Below are 14,285 nucleotides of genomic sequence, written 5' to 3' on the forward strand. Positions count from 1 at the left end.
CCTTTTATTTGTGCTCATGCGCAATGCATGTTTCGTCTATTTAAAAGAAGATATCTCTGTTCGGAATCCTTCATCGTCACCTAAACAGCAGTGTAGGTCTCATCAGTATCGATTTGCTCTCGTCACGTGGTCTTCCAGTTTATACAAGTTTTGGGTAAGTTGGACCAAAGTTAGATGAAGACTTATAAATAGTTTACCTATCATTTGATATCAACAAGCCTTTTATTCATCAACTCATGTATGTGTGCTATAAGCACTAACTAAGTATATATGATGTCGCTATGGGTCGGATGGCCCTTCCGTTTAACTGTAAAAGATATTTTTGAGTTGTGAGAGCTGGTGACCGAACCTCTTATTCTTCACATTTGTTTGTCTCTTGTTTCATTTGAAGATTTAATGAGTAAATTTTTAATTAACGAACATTGAAATTAATTTCATATTTTGTCTTTAACGCGCTGACTGAATGGGAAGGTAAACTATGAACATTTTTTGGTACGGCCGTTGAGATTTTTTGGTTAACTGTGTTTAAAGGCATTGAAGACTCGCCCCGAACCGCGTGCCGCCCTCTGAAAAAAGTTAACTTTCCGCAGCTTTCAAGTGAAGTTTTCTTCTTGTCGCTACAAAATGCATACAGTATCTTTTATTTGGACCTGAGATCAAATTCCATAACACTCCCTGCTGAGATGTCTATCACTGCTATATACATTGTGTTGTGGGTATTGACCGTAGCTGCATGTATTGACTGTATATAGTGTCGCATTTCCGACGGTGGCAAGCTGTGTGTGTATTTTCGGACCGATGGTGGTGTCTAACACTTCTGTTACACCTCATTCGAAACTAGGTCAGATTACCGGTGTGACAGTACAGAGTGTCCCCCTGTACAAAGTGTCTCCGCGGACACTTTGTACCAGCATATTTAGTCCGGTCGGACATTATCTGCTGAAAATTGTGTCCCACCCTCACAGCAAATATAGTCCCACCGGACGAAATGTCCTGGTACAGAATGTCCGCAAATACTTCATAGCATATTTTGTCCCGCATAAAATTTAAGCATTTCGATATTCAAAAGGCAATTGAGTTCATTATATCAATAATTAGAGCAGATGCATACGTCAGAGTTAAATGTTACAGGAAATAAATGAGACGTTGTGCGTTGCTGCAAAACAAAAAATAGAACGGGAAAAAAAAGAAGAAAAAGAAACAAGTCTTCCATCTGTAGAAGATGTTAATCATGTTTTTGTTGTGATTGCTGCTATGTTATCCTCCGTATATGTTGCATTTTGTATTCGGCAACTACATTGCGTTCATAGTCATCTTTACAGAGGGAGAGATAGTATAAACCTAACTCCCCCCCTCCCAACGGAGGGCGGGTACGGGATAGGGAATGCAACAGCTACAACAAAATATGATAATTGCAGAGGTAAAATATTACGAATTTTAGGAGTCCAAACTTCATTTTTTCCGTATTTCCCTAACACACAGTGGGTAAGTTTTGGCAAGTATGGTAACTGTACTTCATGGGTCTACGAGAGTTGCCTAGCCAATATGAAATTTCATCCGTGCGTAAAGCTCATTATAGGACGGGAAGTTACTGAGAGTGTTTTCAAGTTACATCCTAAATGAAATCGACAACGCTGTATACAAAGCTCAGGCCCATACACATAATTTTGAGTGCAAGGATAAGGGAGGGGGGGAGTTGGGATGGTAAGTTATCGAATTTGTGTCCTGGGGAGGGGTCTTAAGTCTGTGACCTATCTGTGATGAGTTCCAAAATATTTTTGTTTGCTAATAAAAACCGTGAATTAGCTGGAAGATACTTCTCTGACCTTGAAAATGTCAACACTGCCCCAACCCTCCATATGGGCTTGACACCTATTTATTGACTTTCATTACTACTTTATTGTTTACTTTTTAACCGTTCCTTATTTTTGTCACTCAATCGTCGAGTCAAGGTTTTCTCCCTCTCAACAGGGTGGAAGGCCATTCCCCCACCCCTGCCCCCTAAGCCCGTTGTGATGGCCATGCGCGAAGCAAATCTTCATTTGTATAGACAAATGGCATTCCAGGCAATTCCAGTGATAATGGTTCGTTGTTTCTTATTATGAAGGTTCTTATTGGACAAAAGTTGTTCAAATTAGAAAAGATGTATTAGACAATATTCTCTTCAAAAGAGCTGCAAAACATACAGGAAACAAAACAAAGCCAAACAAGGGAAAGAATAAAGCAAATAGGACAGAGCAGGATGCAATATGCTAGATTTGTTGTCTCATCATGTTTCTCACACTTTAAATATGTCATTCTTGTAGAGAAAAGTTTGTTTAAAGAAAGTTAATATAGTAAAAATCAAAACATGAAATTGGATGATAGTCATGCACAAACACAATATTCTGAATCTATATCAGACTGGGCAAAGAGTGAAAAAATGATTATACATGGGATCAGGGAGCCAGGAGCCGGGGGGGGGGGGGCACTGTCTGTACATACTATTTTTAAAATGGCATCCCATATCTTTTTATAGCAAGGTTAACAATAAACAATCTCAATAAATAGTATTGATAACATACTAACACATCATACATCATATTTAAGTGATATGGCCGGTGTGTATCGGTTTATAGCATATCGAGTGGTGGTTGTGGAACGAGAAAATGTCCCTCTGATGTTGTGTGCCCACCCCCACTTCCTACCCCCTGCATGGGGAAATTTAACTGGAATGATGACTCTCCCTTTGTAGCTCTGATGCAACTAAAGATAATCCATGCTTTCTAGAGCATCCTTCAAGCAGGGAGGTATTGCTTGATTAGAATGATATACTACTGTCACTCTTCTTCAAACAATATGTACTTGAAACTCTCATAATCCACATGAAGAACATCCTCGTTAGAGTTTGGTAAAGACCTCAATAAAACCATGCAGAAGTTTCCCTATTAGAATTCCCCCCTTGAACTGCTTTCCACAAACAGTAGGATTACCTATAAAATGCTTTAATGTGCAACTTGATACCGTCAAAAGTTAAATCTTGATTGTAAATTACAAAATAAAATAGCTGATTCTCATGTATCCAACGGGTTTTTCGTTAAGACTTTACAGAAATCCATAACAGCAAAAGTTACAACAGGAAGCAGAATATGGTCGGTTATATGTTTTACTATGAGAACTTATCTTGAACACAATTTCCAGAACCAAGAAACACGCCTTCGTATTTGTTATTTAATGAAGTAATGAGGTGATAGAGAATTTCGAGCGTAACAACCCTTCAACTTGAACTGCAAATATATGGATTTCCACCGAACGACTGGCAGTGAAAAGTCAATGGCCTCTCTTTGCTTAAACATATAGCAGCCGACGAAGTTTTCTCTCATGATATGTTAGAGTGAAAGACAAGATTATTGTCGGTAACAAGTTAACTGCTAAGAAAATCGTCTAGACATGTCTTCCGTTAACTTCATACATACTCCCTCCATTGGTGGTCAGAGATGAGATATCAGTACAACCAGATCTGTGCAAAATAAAAGTTGAAAGAAATATTATGAGTAGTGAATGCCACACTGTAAGTCATATATAAAATAAATTATCATCTTGAAAGGCTATGTGTAAGCTCCACTACAAAGATAATTAACATTCACCATATTGGTTAAGTGTAGACTGTATAGTGTACAACTGAACTATGCTTAGGCATTGAGTTAATTGGATGATCTTTTATTGTGACACTTACATGTTTATGGGAATACTGGGTCCATTTTTTTAATTGGAGATTGCATGTCATAATTTTGGCGCTATATTGTACAGTTCACTACCAAACCTGAAAAGTTTTAACCACATGAGCCAATACAACATTTGTGACATATTAATGAAATTTAATATCAGAAATTTATCAAATTAGCTTAAGCTAGGATACAACAGAAGTTTGATGCCTTTTGGTGCTCTATTGATGTATGTGTGCATGGTATGACTGTTTAATGCCGATCAAACATTAATTGTCCTGAATCAGGATCCATGGGGGTTCAAAACACCCTCTCTATGACCCAAATGCAAAACCAAATAATACTTGCTAACCATTATTATGGTAAAATGTACTATTATACATCATTTTGCGTCAAGAGACCTAAACATTGCCCTATTTTGCCAAAAAAGAGGGTCCCTCTCCCAGGTTTCAGGAAATATCCCCCCACCACACACACAAACACATTTAGCAATTTTCCACAACAGATCTAACAGAGAAATGGTACCAAAACTCAGTTGATACATTATCTCTCTTATCTTGTCGAAGTTCCTGTCAAAACAGCCAATTAGTAATAAGTTCACACTTTCTAAACAGAAAAGTTCCCTGTGGTTACAATATCAAACTGTCCAACACCTTTTTGAAAAACAACACACAAAAGGTGGTGTCTAGCTGTGGAATGTGGTCTTAATTATTTACTCATCATTTGTTTGAACAAATAAACTGTGTCTGCTGCAGTGAAACATGTCCAGCCAAAATCACTTTTTGGGGATGTAAATTAAATGACGACAATTGTCAGGCTATATGCTACTTAAAAACCAGAGGTGGAACCTCTGCAAGTAAATATAGGACAAAAACTACTTACATATAAACTTGTTAATGGGGACTTAACCTGCAAAGATTTACAGTACACTTTCTCGGTTCTCACCTACCTTTGTGACCTTTCCGTATGCTTAATACCTATTTGGAAATGAGTTATACTCAAACACAGCATTCTGCCATGCACTACAAGTTATTTGCATGGTACAAATAACAGATATGATGCCATTCATATTGGAACTAGTTACTAACTACAGAAAATTGTTCACTTTTTAAGACATGCTTACCTCATCATCACATCAGTAATGAAATAAGAAGTTGATGCTGCAGTCTTGTCAGGCACTGCCTTAGTCTCAGGCCACTTTGAATAGAAGTCAGACAGTGTTATCATGTACAGTCGATTGGCAGCTGTCACTGGTAGAGGACCAATAAGATCAACACCAACCTGTTAAGAAAGAAGACAGCATTTAGGTGCTAATTTAATTTTTTTTTACAAGTTGCAGGCTTTGCCTTGACTGTTGTTCTATTCCATTGCTTCATGCTGTACACAGATCTAGATAAAAACAGTGGGATATCTGATCGAAACAGGGTGTTGGTGGATTTAGGCCAATTATTTTTACCTTGCAAATATGAAAATGTAACTTACACCATACTGTACCATATATTTACAATCGCTTCAACCACTAAACCAGTAAAATGATACGCCACTTTTTGCAACTTACAATTACATGCCTATATTGATGGTTGCTCTGCAGTTAGGCCAGAGTGTGGCTTAAAAGTTTGCTGTATAGGCCCTAAATATGCCAAATTTTCACTTTGGACAAAATTCTGTAAGTATGTTTATATCCCTGAAGGAAATTTACCTCACTGGGACATTCAATCATCTCGTGTCATCATTTAGAATGTCTGAGCACAATTTAAAGGGTTATTACCCCCAGAAAAGTACTTTTTGAAAACTTCTAGCAACTAAAGTGGCCAAAATTTAGGGCCAATACAGACTACCGTTAAACTTGTAAATGTTTAATTTGTCCAGAAAGAATGACATTAACTAAACTAAACCTTCACTGCATACTGCGGACATCTTGTGCAATTAAAACAGATTGAATATTTACCTGTTTCCATAATCCAGTTACAGGAATGCTATGGCGACTTGTTCGTAGGTCTACATGACAATGACGCTTTGACATCCTGTTGAGCATAACTTGTTACATCAACGTTGATAGTTTTCCAATAGAATCTAGACAATAGACATAGTCTGTTGTCTGGTTTATCTATGCAAAGATGAACACCTTCAAAGAAATAAGAAAATTCATGATCAAAGGAGATCATGTTTTTTTGCCCCCCCAAAAAAAAACCACAAACAAACACACACAAATATATGGGCTGCAGAATTGGTAGTTCTAGCTGAAGTGCCTTAAAATTGAATTACAACTCTATATCAGTGTTTGAAATGGAATATTCCCATTATTGTACACATTGCTTGGCCACAATTGGGGTCTATAGATATTTAAGAAGTTTTCTTCTGCAGTGAGGTTTGGCATGTAGAGAATATGCCACACCTAAAAAAGTACTATCAGGCCTTCAATATCTGTTCTTACCAACCAATATTAATGAACGGGAATTTATTATGTACAGTATTAGTGCCACTTTCCTCTAGAAGTAGGCTCGGCTATATGCTATAGTCCAATAATTGCATTTATAGTGTCCCATGCATGCAAACCAGACTAGCTCTCTAAGCTTTAGTAATCTGTTGTTATCTTTTATGATAGGCAGGGCGATTAAAGGTGGAAATTTATAATAATTGTCACAAAAATTTGTTTGGGTAAATTTGTTTGGGTAAACAATTGGGTAAACAAAACGAAAAGAAATAGGCCCTAATAACTTTGCTCAAGCATACAACTGATTATAATGTTGCACAAGCAATTGCTTGACTTTTGCGAATGAGTTTTTACAACTAACCAAACGTGGTAAAAGAATATCATGATTTGTTCACCAAAAAGGTCCTAGAGGCCTGGTTATAGTTTAACTGTGGAATGGCCGTTCGCCATTTAACAAGCAAAGGCATATTGTGTATCCTATACTGTAAGTTACAGACATTACCTTATAGATGTCACTAGTCAGTGTGAGCTGCTTCGATTTGGGCGAGTTGAGTAGCCCTAGATAGCAACACTTTCCTTCAATTTCGGTACGCAAGAGTTCCATTTTCAGCCAGTCTGAAAGACTGACTTTGTCTCCGTAAGATTCTTCTCTGTTTTATTCTTGTAAACCCACTTGGATAGCTCTCATCTCTTAGAATATCCGCAATTTGTCTCACGTTTTCTGCTAGCTTTTCCGTTTTTAGTTGTCGCACGACTTTACTGCTAAATATACGGAAGCCGAAATGCGACAATTTGCTAATAATACGGATACTGCCAGAGTCCATTACTAATTAAATTTTTGCTACTCGAACGTACATGCTACGGCGGACATTGTGTTCAGGGGGACACAATTTACAACAAAATATATGACCGTCGAATAATGTCCCCCTCCGTGTAACCATAGCATATTCTGTCTGGGGAGACAGTCTGTACCAACTGGCCTTGTACAATAGGTCCGGGGAGACCAAACGTACTGGTAAATCCAGTATAAACTGTCCTGTGGGACCGGGACAGTTTATACTGAATATGGAATATTTGCGACAGTTTGTACTGCTACACCGGCATCAGACGTTTCTTTGTGCGCGAGTCTTCATTCCCTTCAAAGTTTTAGGTGTAGGGAAATTGTTGGTGAGGCAAGTTGAAACCGTGTCGGACGTTTGCATATCGTTCAAGATCTCCGAACATTAACGTTTAACTGCAGAGAAAAGAGAACGCTTGCTTGGTATCGATGGCACAGAGCACTTTTATATCCCTGTTTCTGTGGTGGTTCCATTTCTCGTTGACGTATAGCAGTGCATGGTACACCAGGTCCTTGGCCGGGTTCCCGGGACTGGCAGAAACCCAAAGTTACATTTTATTCTTTCCCCAACAAGTGTGCCCAACATGTAATTTTAACCTGCTTATTTTCAGCAGTATTATGGTAATGGTATGGTAATCTTATATCAGTGTCATTGCATATATAGCTATAAGTATAGAAGACTGTATGACGACTAGTAATATCTTAAGTTTTATTGTAAAATAAAAATACAATAGTTTTAACTAAAATCTCATCTTTGATTCGTTTTTTGCATTTTGCCAGTCACTCTTCCGTTGTTTATTTACATATCTCATTAATTCTCTCTTTTTATTATATATATATATATATATATATATATATATATATATATATATATATATATATATATATATATATATATATATATATTATTTATATATTTATATACTTTTCATTGTTCTTTCAGGATGGCGCGTTTCTTCATCTTTTGCCTGTTTCTCGTTATTACTGTTGTAAACCTCAGTCAGGCATGCTCTGGCTCCTCGTCCGGTTCGGACTCAGGGGGTGGTAATGATCGTGACCCACCCCAACCCGATTCCCCTGGACCCTTGGATTTTCCCATCGGTGACAGCGGTGCTACGATATCGCCCACGTACGACCCTGACACTGGTGCTGTTGGTGTTGAAGTCAACATACCGTAAGTTTCATCGTAATTACTTACATAGTGTGTATGGAAGGTTGATGTTATCCAGGAATTATCTGATTATTTCAGTTCCTCTGTTATGGCGAAAATGACCGTTTCCAAACATTTCTTTCCTTTATAACGAGTAAAAACGTATTTTGTGATTTGAAAGATCGTATTATACTCCTTAACAGCTTGTTTCCAAACGATCACAAATGAATGGATATGGATACGTTGGGCAAGGACGGTGTAGGGGTGGGGGCGAGGGGGTGGGGGAGGCTGGGAGTAATTTAGTTGAAAGAGGGCATAAACATATATAGTCGTAATAATCACAAGGTAATATATTTTAATATCAAATTATCAAATTATAAATATATAACTTTTATAAATTATATATCACTTAAATAACACATCATAACGTCCTATAATAACTATTTCACAAAAGCGAAGGTTTTGGCGGGGGAGGGGAGGAGAGGGGAGGAGAGGAGAGGAGAGGGTAGGGTAAATAATTTGAGAAAAAATCATGGTTCACAATTCCAACTAATTCCACCTTGTACTTTAAAAGAGAAAAAGGTTTTTTAAGTTTATTTAATTTTTTGAAATGTAACGATACCGTATACCATATTCATTTATTTGTCACTTTAGTCTACCGCAGTGGTGTGTATTTCGTTCGTAAGGGGTGTTCCGTAGAGTATACACTCGTCTTGTCGCCATGACCTCGGCTACAAAATATATTTTTTTGATGCCACAATACTGTGAAGTCACCAAATAGAAAATATTTGTCAATCACTTTAGTTTTGAGAAAGAATGAAAAAAAAAAACTGTTTTCTTGTATTTTGCAGTTTCCGTCGCGATATTGGAAGTCGGAAGGCAACCGTCTTTAAGCTGCTTGATGTCAATGGCGATCAATTCATTGATGTGTGTGAATGGACGAAAGAGGGCGGCAAAGCTAAAAACTTTGTTACATTCCTCGGTGATGATGACATGGACGGTTAGTTGACAGTTGTTAGATTATATATATATATATATATATATATATATTATATAAATATATATATATATATAAATAAATAAATAAATATATATATATATATATATATATATATATATATATATATATATATATATATATATTTATATATATATATATTTATTTATATATAAATATATATACATATAAATATGTATCCTTATATATATTTATTTAACACTCTGAAATGTGTTGAGTGAGGTTAATCAATTGTAGTGACTGGACTATTCAGTCTGCTACCGACCGTTAGTTTCTGATCCTCGGGTGTACAAAAAAACTAAAAAAGACTTTTGTATAACCTCAAATGGCATGTTTTTACAATGATCATTATTGCATTAGTTTTTGTGTGGACGATGAGCACAGACTAACAATCTACCTAATTTCCCCTTAGTTTCAAACCTATTATGCTGCTATAGCCTTACCCCCTTAGTGAATTGAATCCTATATTTTTCTGTTCTCATTCATACTTTCCCATTGTCTTTCATACTTTCCCCATTGTCATTCACACTGCCCATTGTCATTCATACTTTTCCAATGTCATTCATACTTCCCATTGTCATTCATACTTCCTATCGTCATTCATACTTCCCCATTGTCATTTATGCTTTCCCCTTGTCATTCATACTTTCCCATTGTCATTCATACTTTCCCATTGTCATTCATACTTCACCATTGTCATTCATACTTCCTATTGTCATTCATACTTTCCCATTGTCATTCATGCTTTCCCATTGTCATTCATACTTTCTCATTGTCATTCATACTTTCCCATTCTGCAACATACGTTCCCATTCTCAACTCTCTGTCTTCTATCTTCCCCTCAGGCGACGAAAGGATCTCTTGGCAAGAATTCCCCGATATGAATGTCTAGACCGAGAAAGGACAATGATCGAGGCTGAGACAGACTAGAAAATGAGCAACTTTCGATCGTATGTGACTCATAAACAGAGTTTAATTTTAGGTGGATCGGTGAAGAGAAGTTGGTAGGGGATGAGGGGAGGGGTAGGCTTTAGGTTAAAAGTCCGAAATCAGTGCGTTGCAAGTTTTGTACATATGAGGATCATCCATGGGCCTTTTTACATATATTTTGGTTAATATCAACGTGACGAAGTGGGGGAGGGGGGGGGGAGCGTAAGGTAGCCGGGAGGTTTATAATAAGGAACACAAATACAGAAACATGAGTTTTGTGTTTGCTTTATTCTCAAGTCAATTATTGCCCGTAAATGTTCGTTTTATAAGTAAATTTCAAACACATGCGTGAAACTGATATTCTCCAACCCCTCTAAACGGAGGCACACCATTCCATGCCATCCTGGACCCATGTTCACCCTTCCTATACCCCCTCCCCCACCCCTTCAAGTTTCACATCTGACACTCATTCTTATAGTTTTTAAAATAAGTTGTATTCTGTTTGGAAAAACAAAATGAAAGTAATTATCAAAAATACAAACCGTGATTACTGTGTTTGATTTAATCTCCTTTGTCAGAGTTAAATCTCTCTTTTGGATCATTCAATTGTACATTTCTATGGACGTGTAGAAAGTGGGCTGATTTGCCCCGACGCCATCCTCCAAACAGAGACACGCACACTTAACCTTCACCTCTCGCTTACCCTTCCCTGTTTTCTACCCCTCCCTCTTCTCTACCCCCTCGCGCACCCCTCAACCCTCGTCGTGCACCCCTCAACCCCCTCCGTCTTCTCTACCCTCGCCCCAAAACCGTTTCACTTTCGGTGTTAGTGCATCACATAAGTAAGTGATTTTAGGCATTGCTTCTATACTGTACCGCATCGCACGAAAGGTCTATTCCGAGAATTGTTATTGTAAAAGTTGAAGGTTTACAGTCTTGTACGAGGCTGATGCCTCCTCACATGACTTTACAACTTAACCCCTGGTCATTGGTAACTTGTCACACCCACACACCAAAGTGTGCACAATTCAATCAATCTCTCCTGGGGCACCACAGTGCACCACAACCACGTGTCCCCCGGGGGACTTCCCATAGGGTGCAGCCACAAACCGGCGCACGCAACTATATTTACAAGTTACCTCGCAGGTCCCCATTTATACACCTGGGTGAAGAGAGGCAATGGAGATAAAGCGCCTTGCCCAAGGACACAACACAATGATCTGGCCAGGGCTCGAACCTGTAATCCTTAGATCACAAGTCCACTGCCTTAACCACTTGACCACAACGCCCTTGTACGTACGTACAACGAAAAGTATTTGAGATCGAGTTACTTTGGAAGTTGGGGGAGGGTGGGGGGGGGTAGTACGTGTATTTCTCACGTTTAGTAGGTGACGGCATAGTCACAACCATCGGAGGGGTGATTTACTAAACATCATGCCCCTATCGGAGCCCCATAGTTGCCCCTTATACATATAGTATCTTTTGTATATAACAGCTGTGAAGATCCGTGAATTTAAGACGAAATCCCTTTTAGCCGTCTATAGCAGGAGCGGTGACGACAATTAAGTTATTTTCGAAAAATAAGGAGGTACATCTATTATCTGCCCTATTGTTGTCTAACCGTCAAGAAGTGCATTTCAGTATGGTGTCCTCTATTATCTATATGTATACCACAAAGATATTGAAGTAGGAAGAATGACGTCATGCGACTTATACTGAAGCCACCCATCCTACAGGTGGCGCTTTGCTTATACGACAAGAAGGTACTGGTGGGGGAGGGTTGCATTTTCACGGCATTTCTTCAAGGACAACTATGACACTATTTGAGTAGAGCACTTAAATAATACAAGCAAGAAAAATGTTTGCAATGTGCCTCTCAGATACCGGAAATGACACTTTCCAGACATTAAGAGTTGCACAAAACACTCCACTTACTCGAGTCATTATTGAGGCGAAAAAAAAAATTCAAAGTTGATTCTTCAGTTATGGAGTATAGTACTTACCAATATTGTCGCTCATAACATGTCTTAATTTGTGCAACGTACACCTACTCAAGTATTTTCAAGGCTTCACTGCTTAAAGGTATTGAAGACTCGCCCCAAACTGCGTGCCGCGCTCTGAAAAAGTTAACTTTCCGTTGCTTGCAAGTGAAGATTTCTTGTCGCTACAAAATACAGACAGTAATGAAACGTGATACGTACCTTGTTATCATTTATCTAGACCTGAGATGTCCATCGCTGCTATGCACACTGTGCTGTGGGTATTGACCGTAGTCCGTAGCTGCATGTATTAACAGTACACTAGTGTCTAATTACTGACGTTAGCAAGCTGTGTGTGTATTTTCTGGGATCGATGGTGGTGTCTAACACTTCTGTTTCACCTCATTCAAAACTAGGTCAGATTACCGGCACGAGACGTTTCTTTGTGCGCGAGTCTTCACATCCTTTAAACACTGTGTCAGCATTCTTCCTATATCTCAATGTCTATGTTATACTACAACCGAAGCACACTTTTAGTATATAGTTTCCCGTTGACTTACTTACACACCTAGTCTAGCTATTTCCTTTCTCCTAAATCTAGGACTATGCCCGTGGGTCATTCTGTGGCCTGCTGCAGGGTCCTTACAGTATGTTGAATTTCTATTTTGCACTTGAGAACTTTTCAGGGAATTTCCCTCGCAAATTTCCTAACATCGTAACATCATAAATGGCCTTGGCTCTCTTTCAAAACTTTTTCCGAGAAAAAGATTAATAAAAAGCCGGGAAACCACATGGGAAAATATGAAAGAAAGAAAATAATCAATTCAAAGTGGTTCATATGTACCATCTCCCCGAATGTAACGTAGGATCATCCTCGCCCCCCCCCCCCCCCCCCGATCCACACTTCCCCTTGTTGAAAGTTTCTTTCAAGTACCCATGCAATTCTTCCAGTTATTTCCATGTAGTCAAGAGTTTACGTTTTGACACGTACTAGAGTGTCACAAATACTGACTCGGTATCATCCGACAGAAGCAAAAAATATATAAAATGTACGCTACGCCAAGACTTCAATCCATGGTGCTTTAGAAGAGTAGGTGCATGAGACATTGCTGGCAACTATTTAGACATTCACAGCTTGGAATTCTTGCCAAGAGATCTTCTCGCCACCTTTTATGAAAACAAAACAATAAATTATGTTTGCTAGTATTAATGGCCAATATACAGTGGCGTACGAAGCTATCAAAAAGTAAAAGAACAGAAAACTCATAATAGTGGCAACGAAGCCTGCACAAGGATTATCGGAAAGAATTTTCAACAGAGACGGAGGGTGGGGTAGAGTGGGGGGGGGCGGGGGTTGGAGGTTGAGGTGGATGGGGTGCCGAGTCCTTACAGTATGTTCAATTTCGATTATCGCAGGGGGAAACTCTCCCTCAATATCATTTTGGGAATAAAGTAAGTTGAAAGAAAGCATAATTGCTCTTTGTTTTCATTTTTACATTGCTTTATATTAGTCACCCATTGTAGATATATTTGGTACTGCAACTTTCGTTTCTAGGACAAGGGGTTGGACGGCGAGTCAACAAACTCCCCATTCCAATAACGTGATGACAATTTTATCACAAAATATTGATACCAGTTTCAGTAATATAATATATTTACATTTATGATATTAATATTACTATTACCGTATCATCTAAACACCTCAGTTGTCGATTCGGAGAACATTTACGCTATTGGAGACCTTAGGTGGTTTAAAATATCATCTGGCTATATGATTCCTCAGTAGCTCTACGTTAGCTCTATATATAGTTGGGAGGGGGAGGGGGGTGGAGGGGTAAGGGTTGAGTCTTTGCGATATATTCTGCTTTGAGAATACGGTTTACATCTAAACATGCCGAGAATTGTCAGCAATTTTTGCTTACCATTCAGCTTCAACCACCAGAAGATTTCGTTCCATCAGGTTACACTCATCTGGAGCATATATGCTAATTTTATGATGTCCTGATTACCTCCAGGTAACCTTATTCTTGGTTGTTTTAGAATTATTCTCATTTCCATATAAGTGATCAATTACACTTAAGAACTTTCCAGGGAATTCCCCTCACATATTCCCTAACTTGGTATATATCATCAACTTTCTTGGCTCTCTTTTAAAACTACTTCAAATAAACAGATTAATATCAAAGCCGCCAAACCGCAGGGGAAAAATTCAAAGAAAACAGTCAAATTGGT

General features: G+C 38.4%; 2 protein-coding genes across 2 annotated transcripts; one reads left to right on the forward strand and one right to left on the reverse strand.

Moving 5' to 3' along the window:
* Nucleotides 1-10,615, forward strand: LOC139959099 (uncharacterized). Its single transcript, XM_071956677.1, has 4 exons — nt 1-154; nt 7,920-8,150; nt 8,978-9,126; nt 9,990-10,615. The coding sequence occupies exons 2-4, from the start codon at nt 7,921-7,923 to the stop codon at nt 10,034-10,036; spliced, it is 426 nt and encodes a 141-aa protein (XP_071812778.1). The 5' UTR covers nt 1-154; nt 7,920; the 3' UTR covers nt 10,037-10,615.
* LOC139959100 (uncharacterized) lies at nt 2,251-7,259 on the reverse strand. Its single transcript, XM_071956678.1, has 4 exons — nt 6,641-7,259; nt 5,653-5,829; nt 4,828-4,985; nt 2,251-3,499 (listed from the first exon to the last, which is right to left on the reverse strand). The coding sequence occupies exons 2-4, from the start codon at nt 5,737-5,739 to the stop codon at nt 3,424-3,426; spliced, it is 321 nt and encodes a 106-aa protein (XP_071812779.1). The 5' UTR covers nt 5,740-5,829; nt 6,641-7,259; the 3' UTR covers nt 2,251-3,423.
* Nucleotides 10,616-14,285: the final 3,670 nt, after the last annotated feature.

The sequence above is a fragment of the Apostichopus japonicus genome, chromosome 18 (assembly GCF_037975245.1).
Source record: "Apostichopus japonicus isolate 1M-3 chromosome 18, ASM3797524v1, whole genome shotgun sequence".
Lineage (NCBI taxonomy): Eukaryota > Metazoa > Echinodermata > Holothuroidea > Aspidochirotida > Stichopodidae > Apostichopus > Apostichopus japonicus.

Excerpts from the sequence above, each read along its gene's own strand:
- LOC139959100 (XM_071956678.1), bottom strand. The coding sequence starts at position 5,739 with ATGCTCAACAGGATGTCAAAGCGTCATTGTCATGTAGACCTACGAACA. Across the intron at positions 4,986-5,652 it reads TAACTGGATTATGGAAACAG|GTTGGTGTTGATCTTATTGG; the intron begins GTAAATATTCAA and ends CTTTCTTAACAG. Across the intron at positions 3,500-4,827 it reads ATTACTGATGTGATGATGAG|ATCTGGTTGTACTGATATCT; the intron begins GTAAGCATGTCT and ends TATTTTGCACAG.
- LOC139959099 (XM_071956677.1), top strand. The coding sequence starts at position 7,921 with ATGGCGCGTTTCTTCATCTTTTGCCTGTTTCTCGTTATTACTGTTGTA. Across the intron at positions 8,151-8,977 it reads GGTGTTGAAGTCAACATACC|TTTCCGTCGCGATATTGGAA; the intron begins GTAAGTTTCATC and ends TGTATTTTGCAG. Across the intron at positions 9,127-9,989 it reads CGGTGATGATGACATGGACG|GCGACGAAAGGATCTCTTGG; the intron begins GTTAGTTGACAG and ends TCTTCCCCTCAG.